This window comes from Canis lupus, chromosome 12 (assembly GCF_048164855.1).
Source record: "Canis lupus baileyi chromosome 12, mCanLup2.hap1, whole genome shotgun sequence".
Classification (NCBI taxonomy): Eukaryota; Metazoa; Chordata; class Mammalia; order Carnivora; family Canidae; genus Canis; species Canis lupus.
In genome coordinates this window covers 41,757,510-41,772,889 of record NC_132849.1, presented here as the reverse complement: position 1 = coordinate 41,772,889, position 15,380 = coordinate 41,757,510, and the positions used below count along the sequence as shown (strand labels likewise).

Genomic DNA, 15,380 nt, shown 5'->3' with positions numbered 1-15,380 from the left:
CTTCCCCATGGAGACCATCTGTTCTTAGACACAGAGCATCTGAAGGAAGGTAGCTGGGACATGAGAACCTTCCTAGGTCTCTTGGCCAATTTACCTTCTCCAGGGAGTTAGAAGCAGACTTCTTTTCTCTGTCCTCTAAGAAACTGTCCTGCCAGAAGACATATGTTTGGATCATTAGAGAAAGTTAGGGAGGTCATCTCTCTTGGTATTATAAAGGTAGAGAAGGAGACAAGAAACAGGTCTTTTAAACTTTGCAACAAACTCACTGCAAATGCAACATAAGATACAGAGGAAGAATTTTGGAAGTGAAAGGGAGTTGTAGGGATAAGGGAGGAAAAATTTGCATAGTTGAGATCCTTGACTCAGAGGTATGAGGAATTTTTGCAGGACTATGGGCTGGGCCTGATATCTGGAGTTTTGTAGTCTCTTATTCCCTTCTTCTGACATTGCTCAAATGAGATTAGGCCAATTCTGGGAACTGATACCTTCTCTCTGTCACATTCCTGTTAACTGGCTCCATTTCAACAGATGGCCTCTTTTGGATGGTACATAAACCCTTGACATCTGTGAGGATTGATAATGTCCAGAACTATCCACAAATCCCCAAGTTTGTGAATGTGGAAACATTTGTATAAGCTTCTGGCTTTCTCCCAAACCACATGTTTCTTATACTTGCCTCACATCACAGGTTAACCACCTTTTCAACTTGAACTGAAGTTCAATCTATCACGTTATGATGATTTTTCTTTTTCTCACACATAAATCAGTTTTCATTAAGGAAAAAAAAAACACCTTGTGAAAGTTCTTATAAGACCAGCAATGAATGAAGAACCATAGCAGCATAAGAAACTGGGTCATCAGTGGTCTCCTAAGGGAGTCCCCTTTGTATACCACCTCTAAGAGGTCCAAGATTCAAAGCTGGGCCTCTATATGCAATAGATCACTGTGTGTATGAGTCTTCATGGTTGTTCATGAACAGTCTGAATTGGCAATATAGGTCTGGGAGTATCACAGGTTTTCTTCCTCTCCATACTTCATTCTTGGTCTTCTCAGACCACAGGTTCCATGGCACACATGAAAGCTCCCTCCCACTGAACCTCTGGGCAAAGGCAGGCAGAGAAGAATAGCAGTAATGAAAGCAGCTTCTTCCTAAAGATCTGTATAATTCAAGCCCATCTCCTATACCTTCTACATGTGGGAAACAATAAAGGATGTTTATTGCTATGACCCTAGGTCTTCTGAACAATCAAGAAAAGATCAACCTTACATATCTCTTGATGATTCATTTCCTCCTGCTTACTAATCAGACTTGAAGCAATGTCTAATGAGAAATACATATGTGATCTTGAAAACAAAAGTAGAAGGTCAAAAACTCTGTGGAGGGAGGGGAAATAAGCTTATCAAAAATATATACAGATATAGTTACTGTGATCGAGTATGCATTTAGTTTAGAGTTTCCTGGCAATAAAGGCAAAAAGAAAAAAACAACAACAACAAATTATTCTTCAGGAGAGATACTTTTTCTTGGTAACAAATCTTGAATGTGGAGACTTATGCAAAAGGAATTCAATGACAAAGTGGACCATGCCCTAATAGTATTTACAAAATAAACAAAAGATTCCATGTATAACCATTTCCCAAGCTGCCTCTTAATAATAGCAGGAATCCAGTCATTAAAAACACTTAGTCATAAATTTTGCCTCAGGGGAAAAAGAGTAAAACAATCACTATCAAGTTGGTGGAGTAAGGATTGGGTAGAGATATAGGTTAAAAAAAAAAAGGTAGAATGTTGATAATTGTTGAAACTGGGTTGAGGGTATATGGGGATCATTGTACTATTCTATTTATTTGCATACATTTGAAATCTTCCACAAAAAAAGCAAAACAAAAATAAAAGAAAAAAACCTAGCTGAAAGCATCTGGCAGCCAGGGAAGTTAAGCTGATATGTTCTCTCACAAAGACTGTATTCTGTTTGATGAGATTTTAAGGTAAACAGATATAATGGTATACTCAATTTTTGAAAATTGATCAGGTGGGCTGTGGAGCACTTGGTAATATTTGGAACAAGCCCCAAGGCACTGTAGACTTGACTATATAAGCAAGCACATTCCTAGCTAATTGTAGTGGCAGGTTACTGACACACTTAAGACAGCAAGCTACCAATGAGTGGTGCGGAAAGCCAGATTCAAATACCTTCACTGCAGTTCTTCAGGGCAAAGAAGTCCACTGCAGACAAGCTTCGGTTGCCACTCGAGATGTATTCCAGGGCCACTCGGAAGGGATTCTCTGGGCGCCCAATTCTTCCCTGGAGCACTGTCCAACTGGTTGCATTGAAAAACAGAGGGGAAGAGCATAGAAAAACAGTGATGAGAAGCAGGCCTAGCTTGCACAAAGATTCTGTTTCTGCAGTGATTTTAGGACCCACACTCTTCATGTGCACCAAGAGATGCAACCCTAAGAGGCCCTGCGAAAGATGACTCTGACAGCAACACACAAACATTTATTTCCTTCTTGTCCAGCTAACCCAGAGACCTATTTCTCCAAGCCACTGATGTTTCTTTTGTCATATTCTTTCAGGCAATTGCAGACCTTTGGAGATTTTTAGTAGTTAATCTTACAGGAAAAAAATATACGTACTTAAGAATACCTGCCAGTAGGGTGAAGGAGTAGTCTTGAAAAACATTTATCGGTGTATTCATAATTAGCCCTAGAAAGAATTTTGGCTTTCAGAATTTTTTCTGATCCCAAAGTCTAATCACTCTTGGGTTTGCTGTATGGTTACTTGAGGGAAGCAAGCTAGGGCTATTTATTTACTTGAGGAAAATTAAAGTGCACTGAAGCATGTATTTTGGGGTAAAAGGTACCTAAGATTGGTGTGAACTCTGCAAAAAGGTGCAAACAGAAGAAGATAGAAGTAGGTCGAATGGTGAGCTCTGCAGGCATCTATGATCAAGGACACTGACATCGCTGGAGAACAGAGAATAAGCGAAATGAACATTATTTTACACCTCACTCATGCTATTAACCTCTGGGAATAGCCTCCTGTCACTGATTGGAACATCAGATTTACTTTGATAACTTTCAGCCATTGATTCAGGTTTTTTTTTTTTTTTAATATATAGTTATGTTGAAAATTTTGCATGGTGAGTGGAAATTACCTGAACTGTTTCATATTTTTCCTTAAGAAAAAACAGTTTTATTGAGGTATATTTGACATACAGTTAAATTGCATGTCCTAAAAATGTATAGTTTGGAGAGTTAAAGAGTATAAATTGATGAGGTTTGCCATATATATACATTCATGAACTCATGATGTTTCATATTGTCCTACCACTATGTAGGGCCTCAGGTAGGTTGGCCCATAAAAGCGTGAAGGAATTTAGGGAAAGATTAGCTTTCTGTTAAAAAAAATGTTTAAAGTACCCCTTCGCCTGCAAGGTATAAAGTGATGCTCACTCTAAGAAATATTAAAGATCCAACCATTCAGAAAAGTTGGTAAAGGAAACTAAAAGTCACCCAGACACTCATTATCCAGAGAGAACCATGGCCAAAACTAGTGTAGCCTTTTAGCAATACTTTTATATAAACAAGACCATTTTACTTGTGCTCTCTGTGACTGGACTTTGCCACTCAATGGCATGTCAGGACACAATAAGTATAGACTATGTGATGAGTTCAATGATTGCATTTTTAATGATTTGTGCATTGCTTCTGAATTTTCCTCTTCACGATCATGCTGAGGCTAGCCCTGTGCACTTCTGTAAATACTGCCTTCAGACAAATTCTTAGGCCCCAAGTCAAAGTGCATGTACATTGAAAACTCTGAGCATGTTGTCAGTCTTCCAACAGTGAATCAGAGAGCCCATTTCTCCATCTGCTTGTTAACACTGGACCTCATCAAATCTTTCCTGACTTTACTGCCTTTCGGTGATAAGGCAACACCTAAGGCAATCAGTGGTCTTTCAGCAGGGCGCCCTTGGATGGCAGTTTTGAGTTTCCAGTCCTGCCATGTGGCGGGGCATGCAGTCGGAATCTGCTGAGTGAAGAAGGTAGTTTTGTTCTCTAACTATGCTCTTCTGTACTTAATTCAGATCATTGAAGCCAATGCCTCAGCCATTTAATACAAGTGTATTAAGTTTCCCCACAATAGATGCTGTTGCAGGGATTATTGCTGTTGTAAAGTGTGTTCCCTGTTACTGTACCCAGCAGGATTTCTATCCAAAATAAAACCAGTGCAATTGAATAAGGAAAAGGAGGCCTTTCGGTTTAAATGTGGAGCTGTCAAAGAAATAAATATTTGAAAAGAAAATGTAAACGTGGGGTTCTTAAGAAAAAAACAAACAAGCAAAGAGAGCAGAATTATTCTTGTCCTTCTGAAGAAATAAAGAACGCTATTTTTGAGGAAAGATGGTGGAAAAACGCATACCTATTCATATTCTGCCAAAATCGCAGCTCTCTGCTGCAAGGAATGATGGATTTTAATTCCAGGTACACTGTGGCCCTTGACAATGATTTCCATTTCTATATTGGCACTAGCCCTCTGGATAAATGTGTCAAGAGTTTTAGGAATTAGTTTCTGAGTTACTGATGCAATAACTTTTGTCTGAAATTCTCTGGCCTCCCATAGTTTACTGCTGCAGCTTTAATAACTTTCAGAGCAGTTGCCAAACATGTATTTTATGACCAGGGAAATTGGGACAAGAAAAGGGCAAGCTTGTACCTAGGGTCAGCTTTGTTTAAAAGACAGCAGGAACCCCAGGAAAAACAAACGCAAGCTCTCTTTTCGGTCTGACTCCATTTTCTTTGCTCATATCCCCGCAGTCATGAAACTCCCTTATTAGGGTTCTGTTTCCCTCTTTGGCTGAAGCAACTCTAGTTGTGCTTGCAGGAGGGAAGGTTATGTTCTGACCTAGATCCTCCTAGAGACCAACGTGCAGCTGTGTCCATGTCCTGGGGACTTGTGGCTATCTTAGCACGGGTCCTTTAATCAATCAACCTGACGGTGTGGGGAGTCCATCTGGATTCTGGGAAGCCAGAAAAACTATATGAGCAGCCTGTCACCATCCATTATCTTCCAGTTGTCTCTCTAGAATTCTTAACTTCCAGTTTTGGCTCTGCCCCTCAAGTGTCTGATGACTTTGAACAAGGCACTTCACTCTGAACGCCTGAAATTTTGGATGTTTTTTGATCAATGTATTCTCAATCAGAGGAAGTTTCTCCAATTTTGTGTGAATTTGCTGAGAAAAAACAAACAAACAAAACCTGACCGCACATTTTTGCTGAATGGCTACATCATATTGAATAAATTGGAATACAACAACAACAACAACAAAAAGTCAGAAGGGTTGGTTTGTGAATATTAAGGTCCATTTCTGACCTGAAGGTTGGAAATAGGTACGTATAAAGGATGCTCAGTTGGGGGCAAGTCCTGGGTTCTGGTTGTGGACCCCCACAGGTTAAGGTAAGTTCCTATACCGACTTGGGTTTTAGTTTCTTTGTTAGCAAAATGCAAGGGTTGGATCAAAATTCTCTAAGGTCCCTTACTGATTGGGTGCTTATATTTCTCTAGCAATTTGTAGGAGTCCTAGTGACAAAACACTTGATGAAACCCCTGAAAGCTGCAATGCACAAACAATATTCCACAGAGAGTGGAAGGAAGAAGTGATTAGTCAAAGAATTACATATTTATATCTGTAAAGAGACTAAGTTCCATCTCCTTAGAAAAATGGAGAGACTTGCCCAAGGTCACACTTTCAGTTACCTGCAGACCTAAGATTAAAATCGAATATATTATTGCTCCCAGACTGCAAGGACAGGAAACAATGCAACCTACAGATCAGTCGGTATACTCAGTCACCACTCCATATCACTGGAATCCCAGAAACAGAAAAGGAGATGTCTACTTTGCATTAATAGAAGAAACACCAGTCTGGGTTTTAAGGACAAACAGGCCAACCAGATAGTAAAATATATTGTCACAAAATTGACACACAAAACAAAAAATTCCTAAAAAGCCCTGTCATAGTCTTAAGAATCTCCAAGGCTCCCACTACTCCATACCAAGTTAGTCTGTACGTGTTTAAAGGAAATCGTCAGCACAACTGATGTAAGGCAAGCTGCTGACTAGATTCAAGAGTTAGCATCCATGACTCAAGGAGAATGAAGGCATGAAATTGTTTTTTAAGCCTAGGAGGAAGGGGAACTTTTTGATGGCCTGTGAGGTCTATGGATGGCAGTTGACAAGACAGAGGAATGTGTGTTACTTTGCTACTGTGTAGTATTCTAATAGGCATGATGTTGACACAGGATTGGCTCACAAAAGCAAGCCCTCACCCCACATGCTATTCAATGGAATGCCTTTCTTTCTTTTTTTAAAGAGTTTTTTTTTTTTTTTTAATTTACTCATGAAAGACACAGAGAGAGGCAGAGATATAGGCAGAAGGAGAAGCAGATTCCCTGCAGGGAGCCCAATGTAGGACTCGATCCCAGGACCCTGGGATTACAACCTGAGCTGAAAGTAGACACTCAACCACTGAGCCACCTGGATGCTCCTCAATGGAATGCCTTTCTGAGATGACTTTGGTTGCTGCAATATCAGGAGGCCTAGAGTCAGTCCTCAGCTCCACCATCAACTCAGCTAAGTGACTTTGGGCAAATAATTTAACTTCTCTGATCTTCAGTTTCCTTACTTTTAAGATAGAAATCATAATACCTAGCTCACTGGGTTGTTGTGAGGATTTGTCAGAAGGATATATGCAAAGGAACATCCTTTTGGGGGGGTTCTCAATAGTGAGAGCTATTTTTACAGAAGACCACAGCTTTCTTCACAGAATGGCACTGGTCCATGAACCTATCAGCATCTCAACTCATTTATGAGATTCGAGGGGGAAAGGAATGTAGGTAAAAGAAAGAGAGAAAATCATTTGCAATTTATCAATAGCAGACACCTTATTTATTTAAGCCAGAAAAAAAGTCTTCATTTTTAAATGGATCTTCATGTGTTAAGCACAACCCAAAGAAATCATGTTGAAATACCCATACGACAAAATATATTAGTGACTATGATAGGATATCAACATTCTGCTCAGAGCCCTCCAAAGGTACTCATCTTACTTTAGAGTAAAAGCCTCTCATTTACCTTTGTATCATCTGTGGTATGTGGAAAGATGCCTTGTGTCTAAATCTCGGTTAGAATTTGTTGAATTCCATTTCTCAGGTATTTATTGGTGTGTTGTTGTACACTAAGTAAAGCATTAAATACTCAGGGAATCCTAAGGGTTTAAGATTTAGCTTGGCATTCCAGGTGCTTACAGACTAGAGAGAAAGAATAAAAGTAAATACCAACATTTATAGTGAATGGCAGTATAGAAAAGTAAGTGGATGGCATAGGCTCTATGTACAATTAAAAGTTAGAAGGCAAAATGATGTGTTCGGGTTGGGTGACCACAAGAGGTGTAACTTAAGGGTGGGTTATGAAGAGGGGGAAGGAATTAGGAATAGGTGATGCAGAAATACCTTGTATCTCTAGACACAATATTTGTTGAATGAGAGAACAAGTACATGAACACATTTCTGTTAAATCAGACAAGATTCTGACATTCTTGGATAAAATTTATATTCTAGCAGCACTGAGTTCATCTGAAAGTTCATGTAAGTTCATTATTGTTAGCTCTCATCCATTCAGGTAATGGATGCCTTCCCTGTTAGGAGGAACCTAAGGAGTGGGAAAATTTGGAGGTTGAGGGCTGTTTGCAGGTTGGTTCATCACGTAGTTCTTGGCTCCCAATTTGCCCATAGGTCTGTTCTTTAAAGGGGCAGGGCAAGGGAAAGCAGCCATCAAATTAGCTCTTATCCACATGCCCAAGAAAGGAATCCGAGAATTGAAGTAATTGAGACATGGAGGGATCTCAGTGCTCAATGAGGAGAGGTCCATCTGATGCGTGAATGTCCTCTACAAGGCAGGTCAACCTTAAACCAAGTCAATATGAATATTAACAAGAGCAACAACAATAGTTAATACTCCTGAAGGCCTATAGTATACCATGCTTCTAGCTAAGTTTCAAATATTTATTTATTTGAGAGGGGGTGGTGGGGAGAGTGGGAGAGTGGAGCAGACTCTCCACTGAGCAGAGAGCCCGAAGCAGGGCTGGATCTCCCAACCAGGATATCACAACCTGAGCTGAAACCAAGAATTGGACACTGAACCAATTGAGCCATCCAGGTATCCTTCTGACTCCCTCCACTGAATTTTAAACTCAGATTACTGTGACTCCATAGTCCTTAGGTACACTGTTTTAAACTGCCTTTTTAGAGCTTCCTGAGGTTAGAAACTGTGTCTTCCTGAGGCTTTGTTCTAACTTCTGGTGCTGATGAACAAGGCTGGGGGCCGGAAGCTAAAAGATGTGGTCATCTGCATGTTCTGTAGTTCTAACAAGAGCAAAGTCATTTAGGTGGTGACTAGGCCTCTTGCCAAGACAGCCAAACTCACGGGTTAAGCAGAGGATGATGGAAACCACATAAATTAGACAACCAGTGTGTCCCTGTCTGGTAGAGATGAGTCACACGACTATCATTGTTAGGGAGAGCAACACTGTCGAGGCCCAGGCTCTGCTGCTGACATTCCTTCACATGTCTCTTTGCTAAGACTCTCTTGACAAGTGTCCGGAAGTATGTGTGAAGATGTGAAGATTTGTGACAAACAAGAAACTGAGCCTGTGGGAGTTCGTGTAGATCAATACAGAAAAAAAAAAAAAAAGAAAAGAAAAGGAAAAAAGCCAATTGCACTTTTCTCCCTAATCTCATCCTAAAGGAAAAAAAAAAAACACATAACTTTCAAATTTTTCTTAAAATATACCTTGTAGTAATTCTGCAGCAAATACAAACCATTCAGCACTATTTTTTATCGTTTCCATTAAATCAGCCTGCGTTTAAAGCATTTTTTATGGGAGATAGTAGGGAGAAAATGCCAGATCAATGTAAATTTTAGTGTGAAGTCCTTTGTTGCTTGTTAATTTTCTGTAGTAATAATAACACTTGGTATGTAGCATGAGGTCTTTCATCCAGGAACTCTTGGCTTTCTTATTCCCTTGCCCTTTACAATTTCCCAAAAGTTAGATGGATGTGCCCTGGAGAAGATCAGATCTGAGTAGAAATGAGGTTTCAGATTGATACTGGAATTTGGCTCCCACTGGCCCATGGTGGCAAAGAGCTGCCTGGAGGCTGAGAGTGGCTTCTGGCTCTGCTGGAGCAAAGGGGGTGCTTGCTCTGGCCACAGGTAGACTCGGTTGAAAATTTAACACTGGCAGCTGGAAAGTGGTTTAGGTTTATATCAGACACGCTGTATAGGTGACAGAGATCTGGAAGGTTGCCTGGCTTTCCTGGAGTGGGGGCTAAGAAAATGTTCCCAAACTGTATTTCTCCTAATTTTTCTCTCATGCTTTTGAGCAAAGAAAAAAAAAAAATGAACGGGTTCCTTTTCCTGACTTCTCTTTAGCTTCTTCTCATTTTCCTTCCATACTTCCTCCCTCTCCTTCCCTTTTTCCTTCCTTCAAAGAAACATATTAAGACCGCAAATTCTGGAGCCAGATTTCGTGTTTTATAATCTCAATTCTGTCTCCTTTTGGCTGTGACCTTTGACCAGCTACCTAACCTAGCCTGTCTGTGCCAGTGTTCTGTCATTAAGAAGTGGATAATAATATAATTTTACAGGAGTGCTGTGAAGAGTGCATGAGTTAGGACACGTAGGGCACTCAGCTGACACTCAATACTACTCTTATTATGTTCGTGTTTCTTTTCTCTCCTAAACCCAGGGTGGCAGATGGCCTTTCAAGGAGTGACCTTAGAAGAAGGTGGAATAGGAAACTGATCATGTGGTGGGATTTGGGGAATTGGGGGAGAGCCTCCCATCTCAGAATACCAGGATTTTCGAGGCCTCTTTCGTTCCCTCCTGTGGAGATAAAGAGACAAAATGTACAAATGCGGATATCCCAGGGAACGTTGTTCCAAGCACTTTATTGGTCTGGGTCCATGTTTATTGATGATATGCATCTTTCCAGAAGGGATTTAAGGCAGAACATAAATAAAGCTATTTTATTTTATCTCATTTAATATTCACAATAAATGCATGAGACAGATATTATCATCCCCATTTTATAAGCAAGAAAATTGAGGCTCAGGGAGGCTTACACAACTTGCCCATGTAGTAAATGGTAAGAAGTGATACGAACCTGAGACTCTTTATCTAAAATCGCTTATACTTTCTACTATATTGTGCATCGGTTTACACTTATGCTAAATATAAATGATTACTTTTTTAGAAGACCTTTTTGGTGGGTTGCAGGTGATTAGTATTTGAAGTGTGCAGAAAAGGATGCATCCAAGAAGTATTTTGGCTTCTTTTCAATGTTTCCCCAGGCTATCTTATTTCTTCCCTCTTTAGATTCCATATCATCCTAATCCAGGTTGGAATATTCAGGCTTGTGGAGGCAGGCATCCACTCAGCCCCTGGTTGAGATGCTTTCCTTCATTCTCTATAGCAAGCCAGGAATGAGAGATTGAATCTACCTCTACTGATCTAGCTTCTGAACCTTAGGAGTGAGGTGGACAGAAGTGGACTCATCATAGCCACAGCTGTCAAGGAAAATAATGTTTGAAGATGTGTTCTTAACTGGCCTCCATGTAACCAATCAGCTTGTGGAGTCAGCCCAATCTCTGCACTGTCCATGCAGTGGAACCTCCTGGATGTTCAGGCTTACCCCCCCACCCCCAGGACTTCTACACTTCCTACTCCCATCACCTGAGTTAGATGCCTACTGAGAACAAGTTATCTTGTTCTCAAGCCTGTTTATGCCATTTGTGCTCATTCCAACAATAGCAAGAAAAACTTGAATTGCTTTGTAAAGATTAGTAGTGAGAAATCACTAAACATAATTGCTGTTTAATTTGGTATACATGGGGCAACAGAAAAAATCAGGGGGAAAAATCTTAAAAATCTCCAAGTTTTCAGGTTATTTCCCAAGTATTTTAAAATTACTTCTGGTTTCGAGAAACTGAAATTGAAAATCGTGGATGTGGTGTTGTGGTGTCCTGAACTTGGTTTATGGAGAAAGGTAGAGCACAACTCCAGTCACCAGGCCCACACTGGAAGCAAAGGTATTGGTCTTCCATCAAGAGATTAGTGAATAAGCATACATCTAGCATCTAGAAGTTATAAGTAAAGACAAATGTTTAAGATGTCAGTTGATTCCCAAGAAACTATTGGTCCCAAGCTTGTTGTCTAGAGGGCTTCTTCTTTGCTCTAGGTTGTATAAAGAAATGCCTGGAGGATTCACTGGGTGTTTTGTTTTGTTTTGTTTGTTCTTTTTAAAGGAGGTAACACTGATTACCAGGCAAAAAATTAAGTGAGAGAGAGCCTCAAATCAAGAGTAGGGAGCCTGAGAGTCCTGAAGTTCCTTTTTCAGTTCCTCTGCATTTTGGATTAAGTCCCATGCACGCTACCACCTCCTCTAGCATCTGCTGAATATTCCTCATCAAAGAGGGACTCAGCTGAATTATGGGCAAGGGATGGGAAAGGAGAGAGGGTTTGGTTGTTACCACATTCCAGGAATCACAAAATTATGGAAGTGAGCACCAGAGGGGATCCCGGTGGGGTTCCCGACTCCACAGGCTGATCAGGCAATCTCCCTGGCAGGGTGGGCTGTGGATTTTCTCAGGTTAGAGCCCCAGGTGATCATTTTGCCTTTCAAACTCCTTCTGTAAGGAGATTTGAGCATGTCACCCACCTGCAGACAGTAGGAATCTGGAATTTGGTTTCCTAACTCTGTTCCTTCCAGTAACTTTTTACCACCATCTGTTCTTTCCAAATACAACCTCTTTTTTCCCCCAAGCCAGCTCAGTGCAGTTAGTCCTTTTTAAAAAATATATCATCACCAAGGGAAAGGATAAAGACAATATCAAAACTTGGAACATGGCCATTTCTGTAGGACTTTTCCTTCAGCATGATCTGCTTCTAGGTTGAGCTCTCTGATCCTGAGCGGAGCTGGGATTGGGGCTTTCATCATGTGCCCCCACCTCAATACCCATGATTTTCCAATGTTTATTGATGATATGCATCAAAGCAATTTTCCTTGTCCTTGCTCAAATAACAGCCAGTTGCCCATCTTGCTCCCTAGAGAGCTAGCCTAAATGCCATTTAATGTGTTAATGTATTGATTGGTTCAATACAAATGTAAGCCTCTGCCAAGCAAAATGCTGACACCCAAGCTCAGAGGCTCCATTTCAGTCATGAATCTCTGGCCAAGCCAAGCCACCCTGGGCTGAAGCTGCATAAGGTAGGGTAGACCCTGTAAGTAAATTCTGGGGCTGGGATAGCGGCCATCTGGAAAAGGCTTGAGGGTCCTGGACACGTGGGGTCAGGAGTGCCCACAGACTTGTCCTTACTGGAGATGATCCCCCATTCCACATGCTGCACTTGCCCTACCCTTTTGCTGAGTGACCATCCAGGGATGCAGAAGTAATGCCGGAGGCACTGATGGATCATGTTGTGAGCTCCTTAGTGCAGAGGGGCTCACTGGCCCTGCTACAGGTATAAAGATATATAAGATACATACCTTATAAAGATATAAGACTGTCATGAATTTGGAAATCACCATGTGTCTTCCTTTCACGTGGCAGAGAAAGACAGAGGCCTAAACTATGCACCTCCACTCCACAGACAGAGGAGAGTTCCATTCCATCCTTGCATACCGAATCATTTCTTTAAAACTGAAACATGACCATGTTCCCCAATGCCCTCAGGACTTGCCTATGGTTCCCAGAGCATGCCAGGATTCTTCCCTGCCTTGTACATGTACTCAGGGTGTCCCTTATACCCTGAATCCCCTTTATATTTTTTCTCTGCTGGGTTATTCTTCACTGATTGAGACTCAACTTGGTATCCCTAAGTCATCTGACTCTCAGGTTGAACTGGGTGACTGGTAGAGGAGAATAAGGATGACACATGCCTATCTCTGCCTATCAGAGGTTTTTAGAAGAGCTTCTTGAAGGATGTGACATCTATTATTATTGGCTGGTCCACTCTGGTCCAAGAAGGGATGCCAGAAAAGGGTGGTGTTATGTATTGACTTGTATCCCCCTCTAAAGATATGTTAAAGTCCTAACCCCCAATGCCTCAGACCATGACCTTATTTAGAAATAAGTCTTTATAAAGGTGATCAAGTTAAAAAGAAATTAGTAGGGCAGGCCTTAATCCCATGTGACTATATCCTTATAAAAGAGGAAAGTTGGATGTAGAGACAAACACACAGGGAGAATGTCATGTGCAGAGGAAGACAGAGATCTGGGTGATGTGTCTACAAGCCAAGGAATTTCAAAGATTGCCACAAGCCATCAGAAGCTAGGAGAGGCATGGAACAGATTCTTCCTCACAGCCCTCAGAAGGAACTGATCCTGTTGACACCCTGAGCTCAAATGTCTAGCCTCTACACTGTGAGACAATCAAGTTCTATTGATTAAGCTCTTCAGTGTGTGATACTTTGTTATGATCACTGTAGAAAATGAACATAGGTGGATAGTTCAAAACCATCCCAACTAAGTGGAGAAACAAACTTTAAAATATTTTTACCAACTATGTGTGAATGGTTATCTTTCTATGTGATGAGCAGCCCATGGACATGTAGTCCACAAGCTACTGAAAAAACAATTCATTTCTCACAAAGAAGCCCCATTTTCCTTGGGGCCAGAAAGAATGCAGGCCATTTTCCCACTTACCCCTGCCTTCCAGGTGAATAATATCACCTTTGCCTTTAGAGAGGCCCATTGTAGAATGATATTAGGAAGGGCTTACTAATAAACCCAGGAATAATAGGCCCATTAGATTCACCTGGGTAATGCTCATACCTTTAAGTCATGCTTGAGGAAACTAATGGAGTTTGGACTTCAGGTGTCCCATGTCAGCCATGTGGGAGCTTTCTGGAACCCAGAGGTCAGAACTGCTTGAGAGGCCATGAGATTGTGCCAATGATGTGTTCACCTGGGAGTCAATTTCTGGGCTGAAATTGCCAACACCAATTTTCACATGACATCAGAGGGTCAGCTCAAAATTGTGACCTGGAACTTTTAAGGCATGCCGAATCTGCACTGGAAGCAGAGGTACATGGGAGAGCCAGAAAGATTTGGGCTGAGGTTGGGGTGAGCAGGAATCTGCGGGAGTGCAGCCAACCTTTTCTCACCTTTCCTGGTTCATCTCATATTTTGAATATTCACAATTAGAAAGTTCTAAAAACTCAGAATCTTTTGACATTGTCCCTGCTCTTTTACACTGGACCTGCTATATTCTGGAAAGAGCCGGCTCCTGGTTTTTGGCTGGTTCAGCCCTTCAGTAATATATTTAATCAATAAGGGCTTGGGGAATAGTCACCTACAAGACAGGAATAGCCCATCTTCTTTTACTTGCCTCCCAAGAGATATATGCAAAGTGTCTTAGAAAGAGCTGCCTGCATATCCACTGTATTATAAATGTCACTGTAGCCACTGGTAAGCCTGCAATGCAGTTTTGTTAAAATGAAACCAAGCAGAAACCTCCAAAGAGTCAATAAAAACTGACTCCTGGAGATGAGGTTTTAAAACCTGTCTCTTTGCTCAGGCCTTGTACTCATAGATCATGGAAGCTGGAGTCTATCCAGTTGTTTGGTATGTTTCTCATGGAACCAAGAGGGACAGCAGAAACCCTCTTTTCCTCTCCAGTCTATGGCAACCTCAAAGGGCAGAGGACTACAGGAATGGACTGTGACAAAGGCTGAGAAGACAGTCTAGCACATGAACTCCTGGCTCATGTGAGCTCTGTGGGTTGGCTCTGCCAACAGCTCATAACAGATTCAGAGGACATCATTTAAAACAGTGCTGATCCTCTGTCATGTGGGCTGATGGCCTCTGCACCAAGCAGGTATGGACACTCACAATGGCTCTTCGTACTCACAGAGCCAGGATTGTGTGGCTCGTGCTGCCATGGGCGGGGGGTTGTGGGGGGGGGGTTGGTCCTGAATGATGCAGAAGGAATTGGTGGTCTGTTAGCATCTCTGGCTTTGGAAACCTGCCAGTAATGTCATCCAAGCAATGATGGTAATAATTGTTATATTGCTATTAGATGATTATAAGTATCATAATGCCTACCACTCCTTGGACACTAATGCCATGCCAGACACTGCGAAGGAATCCATTATAGCTATTTCATTTGATCCTCTTGAAAGCTGTGAAGGGAAGGTGCTATTGCCCCACTGTACAGATGAGGAAACTGAGATCCCAGCAGATGAATTACCCTGTTCTTGACTTAGTAAGTGACAGACCTGAGATTCAAACCTGGGCCTGTCAAACTCCAGGCCTA

At 41.4% G+C, this 15,380-nt stretch overlaps 1 protein-coding gene across 1 annotated transcript in view; it reads right to left on the bottom strand.

Annotated features, from left to right (window-relative positions):
* Nucleotides 1-15,380, bottom strand: part of ALK (ALK receptor tyrosine kinase) — a 692,068-nt gene that overhangs the window by 198,982 nt on the left and 477,706 nt on the right. Inside the window, exon 5 of the mRNA XM_072770669.1 lies at nt 2,195-2,322. Within this exon, the coding sequence (XP_072626770.1) occupies nt 2,195-2,322 (128 nt within the window). The remainder of the gene's footprint in view (nt 1-2,194; nt 2,323-15,380) is intronic.